Source organism: Micromys minutus (genome assembly GCF_963924665.1).
Source record: "Micromys minutus genome assembly, chromosome: 23".
Classification (NCBI taxonomy): Eukaryota; Metazoa; Chordata; class Mammalia; order Rodentia; family Muridae; genus Micromys; species Micromys minutus.
In genome coordinates this window covers 13,353,346-13,372,960 of record NC_137958.1, presented here as the reverse complement: position 1 = coordinate 13,372,960, position 19,615 = coordinate 13,353,346, and the positions used below count along the sequence as shown (strand labels likewise).

The 19,615-nt window shown below is 42.0% G+C and overlaps 1 protein-coding gene across 1 annotated transcript in view; it reads right to left on the bottom strand.

The window, feature by feature from the left end:
• The window catches only part of CCDC146 (coiled-coil domain containing 146), a gene marked incomplete at both ends in the record, with an annotated part of 97,307 nt that overhangs the window by 42,170 nt on the left and 35,522 nt on the right, over positions 1–19,615 (bottom strand). The window contains one exon of the mRNA XM_080936068.1: positions 396–478. Coding sequence (XP_080792194.1) covers positions 396–478 — 83 coding nt within the window. The remainder of the gene's footprint in view (positions 1–395; positions 479–19,615) is intronic.

Sequence of the window (19,615 nt, the reverse complement as noted above, 5' to 3'; positions counted from 1 at the left end):
GAAAACTGTGATGTTTGTCATCTCAAGGTTCAAGAGCACCTTTCTCCAGGAGCAATTCCTAACGAGTGGTGCAAACAAGTGGACAAGGACCCTGGCTTTACCACTTCCTGGTGGCAGAGTGGAGATTGTTCTATAGTCAGACGTCCATGAGACTGCACCCCCATTGCCCTTAGATGGGCTGCAGATGACCCCATCCCATCTGGATTCTTCCTTTTCTGCCTCCCTTCCCTACCCATTCCCAGCATCTTCTCCGGTGATTTCTAAAACCACCTGAACTCTGACCTTTGCCCCAGTCTCCACATCTGGAGGGAAGACAAATGTAAACAGGACCCATTTGTTAAAAGGAAGAAATGCAGAGATGGTAAAAGGGGTCCCCTTGCTGGCAAAGAGCATACCTCACCACTGTGTCGTGCAGCAAGGTGTACTTGGCTTTCAATTCCGCCATTCTGGTTCCAGGAAGTTTTCCCTTGGAGTGCAGCTAGCAGAGAGAAGACAGGTTACTGTTAGCCATCACTGTCACTGCCTGTGGAGGAGATGAAAAGGACTCACATCTGTCTTCTAAAATCTTGCAGCTAAGCATTAGGAAGGCTATGCACCGTTCGAAAGCTGCTGTGTATTCAGAGCGAATAGTTCCAGCCTTCCTCTTGTAAGATCTTTGTTTTTGAACAAGTCTTTAAGCCTCTCTAGGCTATGATCTCTTCGTTCAGAAACTCAAAGAATTAAATATCTTCTTGTTCTAAAGGCTTATTTCTAGTGTAAGCAAACGTTTTGAGTGGGGTGGACTACCAGGACAGGGGAGAGAAGGCAGTCGTTGAGGAAATGCTGCACAGCGGGTACTTCGCTCTCAGAAATGACCTGGCAGCCAGGGGTTACTTTCTCCATCTGAAACAAACGTCTAGCAAAAGAATCTCCCCCAGGTTTTAGTTAAAACCATCAGGACTTAAACTTCAGTGGTCCAGTTTAAAAAATAATTCAAGGCCATGCCCCTTGTCCATTATCTCTGAAGACAATATCTACTGTCTATAGAGTGAGTTATTATTTGTTTCTATTTAATTTCTGCTAAAATGTGTCTGATTTACTCTCTGAGAAGAGGAATAATTGGGTAAGAAATGTCATTCGCTACAGTTTTACCCTGTTAGAATCACAGTGTTAAGAAATCCTGTGGTTGAATTATAGCTTTAAATAGTTTGGCACCATAAAGTAAAACTAAAGATTAAAGATTTTCAGCACACCTGCTTTCTTCACTCCTCTAGGCCAAGTCACATTATTGTCACAGTGGAGTTGGATGACTATAGCACCTTTTGCCTGCCTCTTCTGCCTCCTCCCCTTTCTAGCTTCCTGGTTAGCTTTCACAGTCATTCTTTCCAGAAGCTAAACAAAGTCGTGTTGTCGGGTGTGCAGACCTTCGAGTAGCATGTCTTAGCTGGTTTTCTGTCACTGTGATAAGACACCACGACCAAAAGCAACTTGGAGTAGGGGAGGGTGTATTTCAATTTACACTTCCAGGTTAACAATCCATCAAAGGGGCAAGTCAGAACAGGACTCAAGCAGGGCAGGAACCTGAAGGCAGGATCTGATGCAGAGGCCATGGAGGGATGCTGCCTCCTGGTTTGCTTCCTATGGCTTGCTCAGCCTGCTTTCACATAAAATCTAGGAGCACTGGGTCAAGGGTGAAAGCTCCCACAATGGGCTGGACTGTCCCCATCAGTCACCAACTAAGAGAATGGCTCACAGGCTTGCTGATAGGAGGCATTTTCTCAATTGAAGCTACTTTCTCTCGGATGACTCTAGCGTGTGACAAGCTGACATGAAACTGACCGGCACACAGAAGCAGGACAGTTCAGGACCCATGGGGATTCAAGACCCGACGCCCTACATGACTTTGCTTCTTTCCCAGAGCATCTCTTTCCCAGCTCACTGGCTGGTTTCTGTTCCCAAACTCTCTGTCTTAGTGACTGCTGTACTGCTGTGCAGGGACACCAGGACCAAGAAGGCAGGTCTTACAAAGGACATTCAATCGGGCCTCGCTGACGGTTTCAGAGGATTAGTCCACTGTTATCATGGTATGTCATAGAAAGGCATGTGATAACATGGCAGAAGCTGAAAACTTTGCATCTTGATCCATAGCCAGCAGGCAGAGAGAGACAGACAGAGGGACAGAAACAGAGGAGACAGACAGACAGACTAGGTTTGGCATGAGCTATTGAAACCTCCAAGCCAAGTCCTGGTGACACACCTCCCCTAAGAAGGCCGCCACAGCTCCTAATCCTTTCCAAACTGTTCATCAACAGGTCACCTGCATCTTTCCTTCTCTCTTTGTCCATTCTTCACTTCTCTTCTTTAGCCCAACTGTTTCTCCTCCTTAGTCTAAGTGCTGCTTTATGGAGAGGCCTTCTCTGATGTCCCAATCCTCCTGCTTCCAAAACTCCGTATGGTAAAATACAACCCACTGTGATCTGCGATATTTACGTGATTGACTTCTGTCTTTCCTAACTAGTGTGTACGTCCCAGAGCGAAGGAGGTGAGATGACCTTGTTCTTCACTGTGTTCCTCGCCAGAGAGTCCCAGGCATGTTGTCAGTGCTCAGTAAATGATGACGGCTCATTTGTGAATGAAATCCCCGGCGAGGGACAAGAGTCTGAGTCTGCGTGGTCATGCTTCAAGGTCTTTGTAATCCAAGCCATGATAGAAACTGTTAAAGGCACCATGAGCCAGTTTCTCATGACAGTCCTGGAAGTCTTTCCTGAGGGCTTGGCCTGAGTTTTTATTAACCCATAGCTCTTGTTTTATAAACCAATGGGAGAACTGTGGTGAGCAGGCTTTTAAAGACCTCCAAGAAGGCTCTTTTCTTACTACACTAAATATCTTAAGTTTTATTCATGTGCCACCTTAAATATAATACAGCTTTGAGTTCACATGTATATTCTTGCCCCATAATGGTGTCAACAATGCTGGATACCACCGGAGGGACCTGAGAGCTCTGTGATACCAGCAGAGGCAGACCACCGAATGAATACCAAAACAACGCCAGAGGTTGGAAAAGTGCCCTGCAGCCACTGTAGTGGACACTGATACTCGTGTCTAGACACCTCATGAGGATGCTGACAGTCAAAGATAAGGAGGAAAGCCTTGAAAGCAACAAGAAAAGCAAACAAATTTTTTTCTTCCCCCTTTTCTTGCAAAGCGCAGGTTCAATCTTCTAATAACTAAGGGCTCTTAAACTATGCTAGACATGGCTGTTATGTAAGGAATGGGAGTCAGCAGAATGCTCAGCTGGACCATGGTGGGTCCGATCTGAGAGGCAGACAGCCAGAGTAAAAGCTGGCCATGCTTGGCTGTGTCTCCTCTGAGTGGAGTGCCATCTGGACAGCAAACTGCTTGAAGTCTAATGGCAGGTGGGCCACAGTGCTTGGCGGGTTCCACAGCCACAGATAAAGCAGGACATCTAGAGAGGTTCACCTCTTACCCATCTTTATCACTCCACTGGCTCCTTATGAACTCACAAAAGCTTAGTGAATAAAGCATTTCATTTGTCTTTGAAGTTTCTGTATAGATCAAACGTTAGGTCACAGGTGTCCAAGAAGGAATAAACTCCCTTTCCATCTCCCCTACTGGAAACAAACCTCTTTCATGAGGGAAACAATGAAACCGTAGAAAACATATTTATGTCCTTAAAATTAAAATGTCATGCCTGAGAAGATACCTCACTCAGTAAAGTTCTTGGCATACAGGTACAGAGACTTTGATTTTGGACCCACAGTTCCCATGTAAGAAGACATAAGGCAGCATGCACCTGTAATCCCAAGCACTTAGGAGGCTGAGGTATGCAGAACTTTCAAGCGGTCCAGCTAGCCAATCAGCAAGCTCTGGGTTCACCGAGAGACCCTAACTCAAAAAGTAAAAGGGAGAGTGATTGAGGAAGACACTAGGTTTATCTGTCATCTTCACATGCACGTGTGTACACATGGGCGCACACACATACACACACACACATACACACACACACAAGAATAAATAAGTCATAATCTTCATGCTCACACTCAGCAAAAGGGTCCTTTTCTGTGACTGTTTCTTTAAGATGACCCATGCATGGGTGGGAATTTGGGACTAGTTGATAAAAAATGTTTTATTCATCCACAGTATCAGATGTGGAAAAAAGTGGTTGTATTTTACACTGCACAATACAAGTGGGTACAGAAACCAAGTGTGTCATATTTTAAAAATGCAGAATCGAAGAAGCACAGCATGGAGGGCCAATGTCAAACTGTTAGAGCGTGTCCACAGGAAAGGTTAACTATAATGTCAGAGGTTCCCAGATACACTTGCACAATAGGGACTTGTCCCTGAACCGCCCCATTGGCAATTGTGACTTGAAGGAAACATTTACTCTGCAGCTAAGAGTTTAACTAGAGTTCATGGTCTGTGGAATGGCATGGAGTAGTATGACAAAAAAGTCAAAAGTTGCAATTTTAGGACATTCCGAGGAAAGATCTTCTACTAAGTGACCTTATCTGAAAGGGGGTCAGCATGAGGAAATAATTAGTCTTTGTGTGGGTGTGTACAGGAACCGTGACTCTGCCCAAGGTGTTCTGGCCTCGCTGATCATGTCTGCTGGTCTGGCTGCCTTTAGGAAATGCCTAGAATGCTTCTGGATGTGTCGTGAGCTTGAAAGCCTGTATCTTTTCTTCCCTACCTCTCTCGACCCTCCTGTTTCACTGATGAAAGTCAACAGCACAGGCGTTTGGAGTGATTTCCAACACATCCATGCCCAGTTGTCACGCCGCTTCTCAATCAAGTCCAACCCACCCCCTGGGCTGCCTCATCCCTCCCCAGGTCTTCCCAGGCACATCACTGGTTGGGGCCTCTGTCACTGCCTTCTCTTCCTGTTGGCACAGCATCACATACACAGCACATGGACTTTGGCTTGACCTCCAGCTCTGCTACATTTAAACTATGTAGTGTAGAATAATAATCAATCTATCATTCTGTTTATTCAACAGTGAAAGATGGGGGAGGGGGAGAACAAAACAGGTCTCATGTCTTTGTCAACTTCACAGAAACACAGAGTCACCTGGGAAGAGAGAACTTCAGCTGAAGAGTTTTCCAGGGTGAGACTGGCTTGTGCTAATTGATAGAAGAGGGCCTAGCCCACAGTGGGCGTTGTGAATCCCTTTGCAGGTAGCTCTGCACTGTATAAGATAGATAGATAAACAAGCCCTTTATAATGGAATGTAACCTATAAGGTGAAATAAGCCCTCCCCTCCCCAAGCTGCTTTTGGTCAAGATGTGTATCACAGCAACAGAAAGCAAACTAGGTCAGTTCCATCTTATAAGATGATAAAGGCAAAGAATCTAAGTAAAATATCTTGATACCTTATACCGTTCTGTATTTCCTCTCACTAATCAAGGTTTAACTGATGGCAGCCATCTTATTACCATTATCCTCAACCCACAAATGTGTTCACGGTTCTCACATAGAAATAACCCCGAAAGCTCACCACAGATGCCACACTTCATGTGGTGAACCTTCTTTTCTCCCTCTCTCTCCTCTCACCTTCCATACACTGGACATGCCACCTGCTCAGCACATGGTACTGACTGTGGTTTCCTGTTCTTCTGGCTCTTTAAATATCTTCCTCATCATCCCTGCTTTTCTGTGGTTGGATTGGGACAGTAATTACTGTTACTTGCTGTTTACATGCCCCTTCCTCGGGGTCTTATTTGCTAATTCTGTTCAGTGGCTTCTCCATTCAGAGACTAGAGTTTTGTCTTTATAAGTCTGATTTGGGATTTTTGAAAATGGTTGCTCTCCTGTTAAGCTTCCATCACCTTTCCCAATATATAAAATATGGATAATAGCTGCTCTAACTGTACCAACCCGTTCTACTTCTGCCTCTCTGCCACTGGATAATTCTTCTTGCCTTTTTACATGACTCACAATTTTGGGGGTGAGAGAAATGGGCTTTCATTTTTTTTAATTTTTATTTTGATAATTTCATATACACTTTTTGATAATATCTACCTGCCCCTCCCTGCCCAACCAACTCCTCCCATGTCTTCCTGCATCCCTTTCTCGAATTCCTATGCTCTTCATATGTAACCTACTGAGTCAAATGTGTTACCCACATGTACATGGTGTAGGGCCGGCCACTGGGCATAGGAAACCCATCAGGAGGTTTTACGCTAATGAAAACGTACGCTCCTTCTTCAGTAGCCACTGATGGCCTGAAGCTCTTCAACTAGGAATGGGGCCTTGTGAGCCTTTCCGCAGCTCATGCTAGAACATTGACTGGTATGGTTTCGTGCAAGTGGCCATTTTTTGGTTGAGAGCTCCCAGGCGCAACTTTCCTGTCCTGACCAGGAGACTACCCCACTGCAGCCCGCCCAGTCATCTGGCTTTTACAGTCTTTCCATCGCCTCTTCCTAGATGTCCCCTAAGCCTTGGGCACAGGGGTTATATTACTCTGTTTCCTTCAGTGGCTCTCACTTTAAAAGTTGGTGTTCCTTGGGATTTGGCCCTCACCCTCTAGAGACCCACAGCTTCTGTATTATGGGGTTTTCTTCTATAAATCCTGTTGAATTATGTTCTTCTAGATTGTTTCAGACAGTCTACAAAGTGCCCTGCACAAAGCCTCATCACTCCTCATTGAGTTGTTGACAATAACCAACTTTCATGACTTTAGGTCTTATCTACCTTGAGTTTGTCCTGTAAGCTACCAATGACACAGTTATCACCTTGGCCTCCGGACTCAAGTTTCATTGCATGGGATACAGGGCCTTCATTATCCAGCAGCTGCCACCCCTCTAAACCTCTCTTCTCTGTCTTTAATGTCCACTGGTCTTTTCAGTTACATGACATAGTTCCTGTATTAGGTAGATTAATACTTCTATCAAGATACCCATGTCTTAACTCCTGGAATATGTATTTGCTAGTTTCCAGGGCAAAGAGAATTCTGCAGCTAGAGAACATAGACTTTGAGGTAGAGGAAGCATTGATTATCCAAGTCAACCCAGACTAGTCACCAGTCTTTAGAAGTAGAGACCTTTTCTGGGTATGTTAGAAGGATAAAAAGTGAAGAGGAAGATCAGTTTGGAAAGTAGGCAGGTTGTTACCCCATCACTGTATGCTTTTAACATGGAGGAAGGTGGTCATGAGACAAACAGTGCGAGTGGCCAGATGCCCTCCTTTCCTTAAAGAACACAGTCTGGGGAACAGCCTGACTGTGGCCAATTATGACCTAAGTTGGACTTATGATCTTCAGAGTTAGTTATAAAATGGCAAAATTGTGTTTATGCCACTAAATTTGTAATAATTTGTTATGGTAGTAATAAAAAAATGAGTGCAGTTCCCAAATGTTGTGGTAAATATTAAATAAAATGTTCTGTTGCTACCGGTCCTGCGGTGTCACTCCGAGGAAGCTCTAACTCTAAGAGTTGCTCCAATGTGAAGCTGAGCACCGTCCCTTAGGCGGTTAGTTACCAAGCCTTTCTCTCTCTCTCTCTCTCTCTCTCTCTCTCTCTCTCTCTCTCTCTCTCTCTCTCTCACACACACACACACACACACCTCATTCTGTGGGCCCTGCACCAGAGCTGTTGACTCCAGCTGCCTCTTGGACATTGCTTTTACACACCATCTTCCACAGCCTGGGAAAAACAAGACTCAACTATCAGTATCTTATCAAACAAATTTACATGTTAAATTTTCAATCCACAATCCCTCAACACAATAAGCTTACAACTAGTTGATAAAGATATAAACCACCTACCTAGATAAGATAAATTAACCCATGGAAATCCATTCCTAATATATATATATATATATATATATATATATATATATATATATATACCCATGGCTACTCAGAGCCACGTGGAGATGGGTTATCCTTGTCGCCAGTCTTAAATCTCTCGCTTTCTCCTTCTCTTCCCCTTACCAAAACTTTGTCCCTGCCCACTCTCTACTGCCTAATCATGTACTGCTTTGACATCAATCTGCACCCAAACTGTTGGACTCTCTCATCTGTGATTTGTTTCTTCTTTTTTTTCTACTTGAAGCAGTCATACTACATCCTGGGAGTCAAGCCAGGCACATGCCTGTAATCCTAGAATTTGGAAGGTGGAGACAGAGAGATCAGGAGTTCAAGGCCAACCTCTGTCCCAGGAAGTCAGTAGTTTAAAAAGTAAATAAATAATCTCAGCAGTCACCGTCTACAGTTCCTTTCAGGTGAAACTTTGAGGCAAAATTACTTCTTTCTTTCTGTTGTTTCTACATGTTCAGACATATTAGCCACAGTTATATACTTTTCAAGCATGTTTCAGACTGCACACTCCTTAGTGACAGGAGGAACATCACTAGTTTTATCCTTGACTTTTAGCACAGTTTGGCATCTTGCAAGCTCTCATTAACTTTGATTAAATTGTTGCTGACTAAGGTTTTTTTGTCATTAAAAACAGCAATATACTTGGGGGATCTTGGGTTCATCCATTTACTTTTATTCCAATGTCTCTGTCACAGAATGCAAATGTAAAGGGAGAGATAGCGACAAGTTATTGACCTGAATTGGTATCAGGAAAGTAGAAATGTGCTGGACAAAACTGGTGGCTGGCCCAGGCTTCTCCTCTCCCTTTGTGGCTGGCAAGGCTCACAGAAGGAAAGCCTGGATCGTGTCCACCCAGCTGTCTGGTTTCTCCTTTGGTGGCCCTCCACAGGAATGTGAGGGGGAGAACAGAAGAGACAAACGGGACCTCCCAGGCATTAAGGTATCAAATGCAATGGACATTAAATAATTCAGGCACCTAGCTATAAGCATGGTCTCACAGTTAAATGAAAATTGTTTAAAGGTATATACATAGCAACGTAGATTAAGCACATGCCCGAGCATTCACAAATCACTAAGTGCTACATCCTTCGAACACTCACAGTCATCCTGGTGGAATAGTAATTATTTGGGATTCTAACAATCCCATTTGGAATGGATTATAAAACCCACTTATTTTTACTGCAGTTTTTTTTCAGGTATTTTATTCTTTTTGAATTTATTGTAGATGAAATTTCGACTGTGGACAGCTTATTGCTAGTGTATGGAAGCTGTTTAAAAGACTCACACCAGCTCCCAGGATCCTTGGGAGGGATGACAGCAGGGATGGTGGCAGCAAGAAGCAGGAAATGAGACAGCCGACCCGGATGCTTCTTGAAGAACTTGACAGCATGAGCCAGGGATTATCACCAAAGAACCCAAAAGTCTTACTGGGACCACAAACAGCAGTCACACCGGGTCAGAGCACAGTGGAGTTGGGAAAGCAGAGTTAGATTAAAACAAAATCACAGAAGAGCAAGTGGAGGCGGGCTACAAGAGGAGCCCCAGGAGGGTTTCTGTTTATGTGACTCTGGCCAATGAGCTTTGAGTCCTTTGCACACACAGAGGCTTAGACTCCCCTGCACCTGCAAAGCCCTTGAGTGACCTGGGCAGTAAAGCTGGGAAGCCAGTGTTCTCTGGTTGACATGAGTGTTGCTCAGGCAAAGGACACACAAGTATGCAGATGTGCACAGCTGGCTTCAGCTTACTGTGCTGGGTCAGATGACGGCCATTGATAGGGGCTGTCCTGTGAGCGTGGGCAAACCCAGACTAAAAATAGACCCCATCTCTAGATGTGCTTGCCTTCTGAGCTGTGGGTGCCCAGCTTTCAGGGCCCCTCCCATGTGCTGAGAGTACGCCCTCTCTCAGCTCTCTCATCGTTGTACCCCATCTCTAGGCTGGGCAGGCTCAGGTGGAGGGCGGAGGTGCTCCACACAACAAAGGAAGTCAAAGGGTTTTTTTAGGTTGTTGTTTTTTTGTTTGTTTGTTTGCTGGCGTCCTTATTTAAAAGATGCTTTTGCCAGAGTCCATTTGCAACCATGAGGTTGGCCTGAAAGGCAACTTGGAAAACTCCCTCTCTCCCTCCCTCCCTCCTCCCCTCCCTCCCTCCTTCCCTCCCTCCCTCCCAGCAGGCAGATTGGGGTGGACAATGATGCTTTTCTCTGACGATCACAAGCATGCTTGTTTAAAAAAAAAAAAGAAGAAGAACAAAAACCCCAGAGTTGCAGCTTCCACTTCTGCTTTGATACCATAAAATGGAACTTGGGAATGGACCATGGGGGCGTGTGAGTTCCATTCTTGCTAATTTGCTGGTATAGGCCTTTGCAACCTGGCATCATTTGGACAAACCATTTATTTTTTATTTTATTTTATTAATTTTAACAGTACTGTGCAGTTTATTAACCACTCAAGTACAGTTGCATCTGCTGAGATGGGGACAGAATTGGGATGGCAAAGTGAACCGCTATTCAGCACCTAATGGGTTGGAAGAAGCCACTACATACTCTTTAGAAACATCTTCCACGGTCAGTACAGTACTAGCCATTAACCCAGCACACCGAGTGTGCCGGAGTGGGAAAGATGCAATGAGAAAAATAGCTCTTAATTAGATTTATTCTCAGGTATCTTGCTCATTTTGAATCTACTGTGAATGGAATTTTTTCTCAACATCAACTTTTGTTAACTTCTCCAACTCTACAGAAGCTGTGCAGTTTTGTTCACTCTATTGTTTGCCACATAAACAGGGGCCTGAACTCACAGCCTCGGTGTGAGACTTTTCATGGGTTCTACAAATGTTCGGGTCTGAATGTGTGTTTGGCACTTCCGTCTACTTGTTATATGCTCAGTTTTAGAATACTGCCAGACACCAAAGTTCTGGAAATGTTTAAGCATGGGGACCTTTGTATCGCATGCATTCTTACTGAGAGCTCTTACCCCACAATGGGGAATCCATACTAATCAGAGGGGAAGCTCGGTGAAGGCAGGGGTCATGTGCCATCTGGAACCTACAGTGTATGCTCAGAACGTGTTGGCAGAGTCTGTTGGCCTGCTTAGGGGTTGTGGAATGGCTTGAAGGGGTCAAGGATACCATTGAAAGAAGTCACAATGTGTGGCTTTCTCTTCCCACCTACACATGTGAATTGGGCCAAAATGACCAAGGAGGACATCAGAGGAAGAATTCAAGCCAGTCTCTCAAAGAAACACCTTGGTCAGCTTAGAAAGTGTGTGTGTGTGCATGTGTCTGTGTCTGTGTCTGTGTGTGTGTGTGTGTGTGTGTGTGTGTGTGTGTGTGTGCACGAGAGTGTGAATTTTAAGAATTTTAAGCAGGCTATCAACTTGATATTGATTATGGATTACTTGATTGTATGTAGAATATGTATACAAGATCAAAATGGAAGAGCCTTTGAGTAAACACAAACCAAACATTTTGTCCTGACAGCTTGCTCCCAGAGAAAACCCTGGCCTCAGCATGATTTACCTCCAGAACATAAAACTAAGAGTTCTAAACAACTCCAGTACAACTATGGGCCAAATCAGTAAGTCACAAAATGCAACAGCTGGATGTTTGTATTCTAACAAACACTCTTGGGTGGGGGGAGTAAAAATAAATTCGTTATCTCAATGGTTATTTATAAAGCATTACACTTAGGTAGTTAAAAACTTTTATACTATCCTAATATGAGCCAGTTAGCTGGCTTTTAAATGTCTTCAAACACTTCACTTAACACATGACTGGAAATAGCAATGCTCCTTGGGAATTACATAGCAGATTACCCTGGAATGCCCCAGAAAAGGGTGGATATTAACAACTTAACACAGTTTACCAGGAAATTACAGTCTTTTTTTTTTTTTTTTTTTTTTTTTAATCAAGACCTAGGGTTTTTTTAAAGTTTGTCATTGCTTTTGAGAAAACAGAGAAAACTGTATCAGGGCACCATGAGATAACCTCAGCTTTTCTTATTTAACCAACCTTGGTAAACAAAGTAATAAAGATAAATGAAAAATCGAGTTTAGCAAAGACATCTGTTTCCAGTTCACTAAGTTGACTATTACAAAAAAAGATGGATGTGTTTTCTGGCAAACATAAATAGCCTCACTTCAAGGAAGTAACATGTTTCCAGTTATTATGAACCAGTTGTAAAAGTTTAAGGATAAGTCAACTATTTATAAATTTCCATATCTGAAAAAGAAAGTAATATAGCATCTATGGCTTTAAAAACATGTAAATCCATGTCATCATGGTGCTGTTTGTGGCAGAGGTTGCAGACTAGCTGCTAACTGTATAAGCACCCCGGAGGTGTGTGTGTGGTGTGCGTGTGTGTGTGTGTGTGTGTGTGTGTGTGTGTGTGTGCGTGTGTGTGTATGTGAGATGTATGTGTGTGTGAGTGTGTGTGTGTGAGATGTATGTGTGTGTGAGTGTATGTGTGATGTGTGTGATGTGTGTATGAGTGTGTGTGTATAGATCAGAGGTTCACACTTGCTCTCCACCTTGTTTTGAGATAGAGTCTCTCACTGAACCTGGTGCTCACCAACTCAGGCAGACTGGCTGTCCTGTGTGCCCCAGAGCTGTTCTTGTCCCCCACCTTCAGTGCTGGGACTATAGGTATACTCTGTGCTGTACCCACTTTTTAACCTAGGTGCTAGGGATCTGAACTCAGAACCTCAGGCTGTGTTTCGAGTACTTTACTGATTAAGCCATTTCTCAGCCACTGCGTATTTTCAATGTGCATGGTATTATTGAAAATGTAAAAAATAATTGTCAACATTAAAAAGAATTTAGGTTTTGCCATGAAGACCCGAGTTTTTGGCTGTACGTGAAATTTTTATGAAATTCAATGACACTGGGTTCACATTCCAATATTAATCAAACAACTACTATTTGAGAGAGACTGACATTCACGGGTACTAGATGGGGCTGTCCTTTGAGAAGTACACCCTGCCCCTTTTTGCTCAAGATATGCGACTCACACTACGTCTCGGGTCATTTCTACCATTTTGTTGGAACCATCGGCCACCCACCCACCTTGAAAACACCATTCACCCGACTGAGAAGAAAAACTGGTGTGCTAGCTTCAGGGAAGATGTTCCTGGGATGGTTCCCATCCCTCTCACTCACGTGATAGCTCTCTGAGGAGGTGAGCCTGTGCCAGCATGCCTGGCTTCAGATAGGGATTTTCTTGCTGTTTCTGTATAATTTTATGGGAAGATTACATAAACCTAAACCCGATGCTTTGTTCATGAATTAAAACATTATAAAAATGATTTACATTTCTAATATTTTTCTGTGGATTTTGCTGTTTAGTTTTAGTGGAGTAAAACATACAGAATGGAGCGATGGAAACAATGCTGAATTTTGGGGGGAGGCTGAAAACCAGGAAACACTCAGCTGACATAAAGAACTGTTTCCTTCTTGTAGATGTCACCCCTGTGGCTCATGATCCACTTGGTACTGTGGTTGATGGAGTTTCAGTGAAATTGCCCTTTGAAAGGGAAGCACAGAGGAGCTCTGAACAACTTAGCCTAGCCGTTTTCATTTTAGTAGAGGTTTGAGCAAAATGGGAACTTAGCATCCAGGAATGTAGCAAAATGAGATCATTCTTTTCAGACACATCAAGAACCAGCAATCTGGGGGCTCCAGAGGGGAATTTGGAGCAAAACTGCTTACTTAGAAATGGCTTTCAGGAAGAAAAAAGACCGAAATCCTCTTAAGGTTAGAATCACATCCATCTTTTCTACCACTGTGTCATGAAGGCTAGCCCATGTGGACTCAAATTCTTGCTGAATAAATATAAACAAGAGTGCTTAGGAAATAATATTCAATAAGTAGTCACCAAGTAAATGAACAACAAACAATAGATTTAGTAAATATTTACCAGATGAATGAATACCCACATAAAAATTCTGAACTAAGCATGGAGGGACCCAGTGGAGGCTTGTTTTCCCAGTGCAGAGGAACGCCAAGGTGCTGAGGTGGGAGAGGGAGCACCTTCATGGAGGTAATGGGGGGGGGTGGGACTGGCAGAAAGGGGATAACATCTGAAATGTAAATACAGAGAATACCCAATAGAAAGAAAAAGGGAATAAAAGAGAGCTATCAAAAGGAAAAAGATCTGAATAATTACCTCTTCAGTCTTGTTTCGGGTGGTCAACATTTTACTTCCTGAATAACTGCTGCATAGCACATATGGTGTGTGCGTTGTCCGTTATCATTTCCTTCAGTACTTATAATGGCATTATGAAACTGACATCATAACCCACATTTTATATAGAGAAAAGAAGCTCAAATGGTGGCTGAACACCTATGCCCAGTCACAAAGCCCGTGAGAATCGTTCCAGGGACTTGACCACAGTTCTATTCTGTGGCACAGAGAAACTCGGAAATGAATAGCCTTGCAGTGGCAAGGGGACAGCATAAGAAAGAGAGGCCGTGGTGTCCAGATGGAGAGGTCTGAGGACCACGCAAGGAGGCACAACATCTACAGAAGGAGATGCCATCTAATTAATTCTAGGAATATAGGACAGGCGGAAGACGATACACTAGGTGATTTCATTTTAGTTTAGTATAAAACTAGGAGATGAGAATGTTAAACGAACCATAAAGAAAAGAAAATGACTATAAGAAAACTACTAAAGTCAGAACTACCCTATGAACAAAGGAAAGGTATTTATAAACATGAAGGAGAGAAAAACCTTAAAATAGAGTCATGATTGGAAATGGAGGAAGCAGAGTGGATGGGCAGAGGCTTAAATTCTTTCAGCACTTTGATTTGTAGATATACCCTAGAATAACACCGGAGCTTAATCATAAAATCTAAAGGCAATCAGTGAAATTTTAAAAATTGAGCATAACTGTTTAGAGTTGGTGAAGGGACCATTGCAATTCTATAAGAAATCAATTTTAGGTCGTTCCCTAAGGGAAAAGATTCACATCTGTTTTTTATAGTCACGTTGTTGGTAGAATTATTCTGAAACAATTATGTTCCCTTGTGGGGTGGTGAATGAGTAATTACAGGAGGGTGATTGTGAAATAGTGCTTTGATGTACAAAAAAGATACAGCTGTAAGAATATGGCAGCTATGTAAATTTGCTGTGTTACTGACTTAGAATAGAAGCATGATGTATTTTCTATCTTGAAATATTTGTCTTTTCCAGCTCTTTCTATTGAAAGGAATAGAAACGAAGTCTGTCCAGCAGAAACCAATGTCTCTGGTCTACAGACTCCTGTCTACAACTAGCACTCCTTACTAAAAGAAGCAATGGGCTCATTGTAAAATGGGATTTTGATGTATAAAAAGATGTATCTATGAGACTGAAGAGTCTGCTGGAATCTGTTGTGTTGCTATGTTACTGTGAAGATACAGACACTAATCACGGAGAAGGGACTATTTTACATGCTAACTACAGGCACATAGCCAGCACCTCCCAAATTAAGGAAATCTAAGGAGATTCCCGTTAACACCAGAATATGAAAGGGTCTACCTGGCTGGAGCATGTTTATGGGACATAAGGAATTCAGGAAATGTTTAAAAAGTACTTAAAGAAGAAAAAACAACGTAGGAAAAAAACTGCTAGACAAACCTAGACAAAGGCCTTCCACAAAAATGCATTAAGTATTATACCCGTAGTTTAATAACCATTTCAAATTTCATGTACACATGAGAACTTTCCTTTTGACTTTTTAAATGACTTGTTTGTTCTTATTTTATGTGCTACTGTGTTGTTCTAGGTTATATCTACAAAACAAGGTGCTGAAAGAATTTAAGCCTCTGCTTCTAGCTTATCCACCCTGCTTCCTCCATTTCCAATGATGACTCTAATGTAAGGTTTTGCTTGCATGTTCATCAGTGTGAGGGTGTCAGCCCCTGGAGCTGGAGTTACACAGAGTTGTGAGCTGCCATGTGGGTCCTGGTGACTGTACACAGGTCCTCTGGGCGGCTCTTAAATGCTGAGCCATCGTTCCAGCTTCCACAAGACAGCTTTCCAGCTAATAAAATACTGAATACTAAATACAAAACAGCAACTGAAAATTTGCAGAAAAGATCTTCTACAAAAGCAGCATGTAAGGTAATGCAATCTAAAAGTGAACAGAACCAGAGCCATGAGAAATTCTTATAAAGAAAACCACGAAGTTATGTGGGGAAACATAAAGACTTGGACAAATGTTTGAGGACAATAAAAATATTAAGAAGAATCAATTTTCAAATTAATCACCGAGATTTTTCAAAATGCAAACTGTATAAGCAGTTTGAATAATAAAGGAAAAGGAAAAGGAAAAGCAATGACACACATGAATTTCCCCTTTCAGATATAAGGTATGTTAGAAGTGTGTGATATTTATTTACACCCTATGATGGAGAGAGCAGTATCAATGTAGAAACTAGCAGGCTTATGGTTATAACCTCAGGTATAATTCAACAAATAACAAAATGTGGCATCTGAAGCTAAAGCAGAAAATAACTCATCAAAACACTCTACTGAAACAGCTAATCAACCATTGGACAAGACAGTGGAGTGAGGTTTTATCCCCACACATAATGTCAAGTCTAGAGTAGCATATGCCAATATAAGAAAGATAAATTTATAAAGGCAAGGGGAAGGACCTAGCAAACCCATTTTCTGTGCATATATACAAAGGAGATGAGACTGCATGCTGTAGGGGGAGCTGCCCGCAATATCCAAGATAAAACGTCAATTGATGTGTCCTACTAGCAGATGGGGGAATAAAGAAGATGAGTTTTAAGTACATAAATACTACTCAGACTTCAGCAAAATGGCTACCCTATTGTTTGCAACAACCCACTATATAAGTGTAATGACAGACATAGGGCATGGTTCATTTATGTGTGGATACCAAGATGGTTGATACCATAGTCACACAAAGCAGAAGATGGTTACAGAGCTGGAGTGATTGCCAGTTGGACACTGAGGAGATGTTGGCTAAATGTACAACATCTCAGGTGAACAGAGAGGATAAGTTCAAGATATCCACTATACACTGTGGTGACCATAGTTACCAAACAAGAATTCTGAGAATCATCCCAGAAATATGTGAGGTAATCAATGTTGATTAGCTAGCATATAGTGCCCCACAACTCAAAACAACCCCTTTAAGGTTCAAAGAAGAAATTAAGCATCAAAATCTCCACACGGAATTGTTCCAGTTATGGCAAGATAGCCACTGGGGAAAAAAAATTGCCCTAATTCATCTACGGACAAATAATAGTGTTCAGAAAAGGACACAAAATGCAGGATCACCAACAGCTTAGCTCTGCCAAGACAGAATAAGCTACTACTTCATAGTTGTTGCTTCATTCAAGGTCAGTCAGATGGTTCTGGGGCAAAAGGCTGAAGACAGATGCTCTGATGTTTTGAGGAATAGGGGACTGTCCAGGTAGTCAGCTGTCTCTACAATTTGTTTAAGTTTTGGAAGCTGGTTTTGGGCTTCCTATATATTCAGGTATATTTAATTCATTCTCGGATTTCTGACAGCTTTAAAGACTAGTTATAGTCTCATAATCACACTTAAGTTATTTAGCATTGAGGAAGATGATATAAATTTGAAAAAATGGTTTTCAGATGGTAATAAAAATTAAAGTCAGAACATAATTCAGATATAGGATTGTAAACTCTTTAAGTCAGAATAGATAATAGAGTACTTTATGTAATTGACAAATATGATATACTGAACATTAATTATATGTTTATATTTTATAAGTTATATAATTGTTATGGTTGTACTCAATTTATGTCTGAAAAAAGGAACATTTTTTATTGGACAAAAGGGGTAAGATGCTAGGGTTTTGATTTGTGCTTACATGGGAATGACTGACTAATAAAGAGCCAGTGGCCAATGGCTGGGCAGGGAGATAGAGGTGGGACTTTGAGGATTCAGAGAAGATTAACTATTACACATTCTTGTAGGAAAGTAAATGACTGTAGCTACTATGGTTAAAAGCACAGAGGTTCCTCAAAATTACAAAACTGTCAGGCTGCCATTCAATCCAACTGATGTATGCCTGGTGGTTAGGATTAACTGTCAACTTGACATTTAGAATCATCTGAAAAATGGGCCCGCCAGAAAGCCTGTGGGGAATTACCATCATCACTATGTTGATTGAGGTGTGAGGACCTACCCACAGTTCTCTGGCTAGTGTCTTAGAGTACATAAGAGGAGAAGAGGGAGCTCAGCAAGGAGTGCACATTCATTACTCTTCTTCAAGCTCTTATCTCCTTGACTCTCTGCCAAGGACTCTGTAACCTTGAACTCTGAGCTAAAATAAACAAACAGTGTCTCTTTAAGCCACTTGTTTTGTCAGAACGTTTTATTGTAGCACCAGGAAGAGAAACTAAGACAAAATTCAAAGGTTACCCAGGTTTATACCCAAAGGAAATGAAGTCAGCATACCAAAGAGATACTATGTGCCATATTTATTGCAGGACTATTCAGAGCAGCTAACACATGCAGCTGCCTAGGTGCCCAGCAACAGATAATATGATACATACATGACAGAGTTTAATTAAGACACAAAGAAAAATAAAATAGGAACATTTGCAGAAAAATAAATGAGACTCCAAGACATTATTAAATGAGCCAAGCTAGACAGAGACAAACTAGTACCCTCAGGGTCCACCTCATATGTGGGAACTAGAAACAGTGTTGGCCAGTGAGGAGAAGAGTGATTGCTAGAGATTTAGGATGGAGATGATGGGCAGAATGAAAAATCCATGGATGGGTCAATGTGTGTTGTATACATGTATAAAGGAGCTACAATGAAACCTATTAAGATGTACAATTAGAAGTCTTAATGAAGGTTTTTAGAAGAATCTATATGCAAGGCATTGTACAACTTAAATAAAGTGTCCTTCCTTCCTTCCTTCCTTCCTTCCTTCCTTCCTTCCTTCCTTCCTTCTTCCTTCCTTCCTCTGGGACAGAATTTCACTCTAGCCCATGGTGCTCTCACGCTCCCCAAACCCTAACTTCTGAGTGTGACTGTTAAAGGCATTACCACAATACCTGGCTACAAAAGAAGATTCTGAATGTATCATCACAAGACAATGAAAATTCTAAGGTGATGAGATATATTAATCATTTTGTGTTGATTATTACCCAATGTACACATATTAGTGTATACAAATATGTGCCAACAAAAGTTAAGTTTTAATGAATTAATTAAAATATGAAGATAGTGTGTTAAATGAAGTAAGCCAGTTACAGATGGCTAAGTATTATACAATTCCAATTACCAAAGAGGTTATTTGATGGTTAGAGAGAGTGAAGAGAACAAGAAGTTACGTATACACAGAGTTCCAGTCGATGGTGAGGAGTTACAATTGTGTGGTAACTGAACAACAGTGTGGATGTACTTAGTCATTAAAATGGTAAATTTTACATTATGTATATCTTACTAGAACAAAGAAAGTATGATTTCAGTTGTCACATACATTTCTCCCCCTCTATTCTTCCTCTACATCCTCTTTCCTCCAAACTTGCTTTTTTACAGTACTGAGAATTTAATCAGGGCCTCACATTTGTGTGTGTGTGTGTGTGTGTGTGTGTTTTCCGCTTTTCTGTAAAGTATACAAAAAGCCAGTCAAATGGCTCAGCTGGCAAAGGCACTTATTGCCATCCTTGACCTGGGAACCTGTGTGGCAGAAAGTCAGCATTTTCTATGAGAGTTCGGACCCAAATCTGGCAGTGCCATAGGGGCCAAGAGCCTCAGACCATGTAGGCCACTGACCACAGGGGAGGAAAAACGACT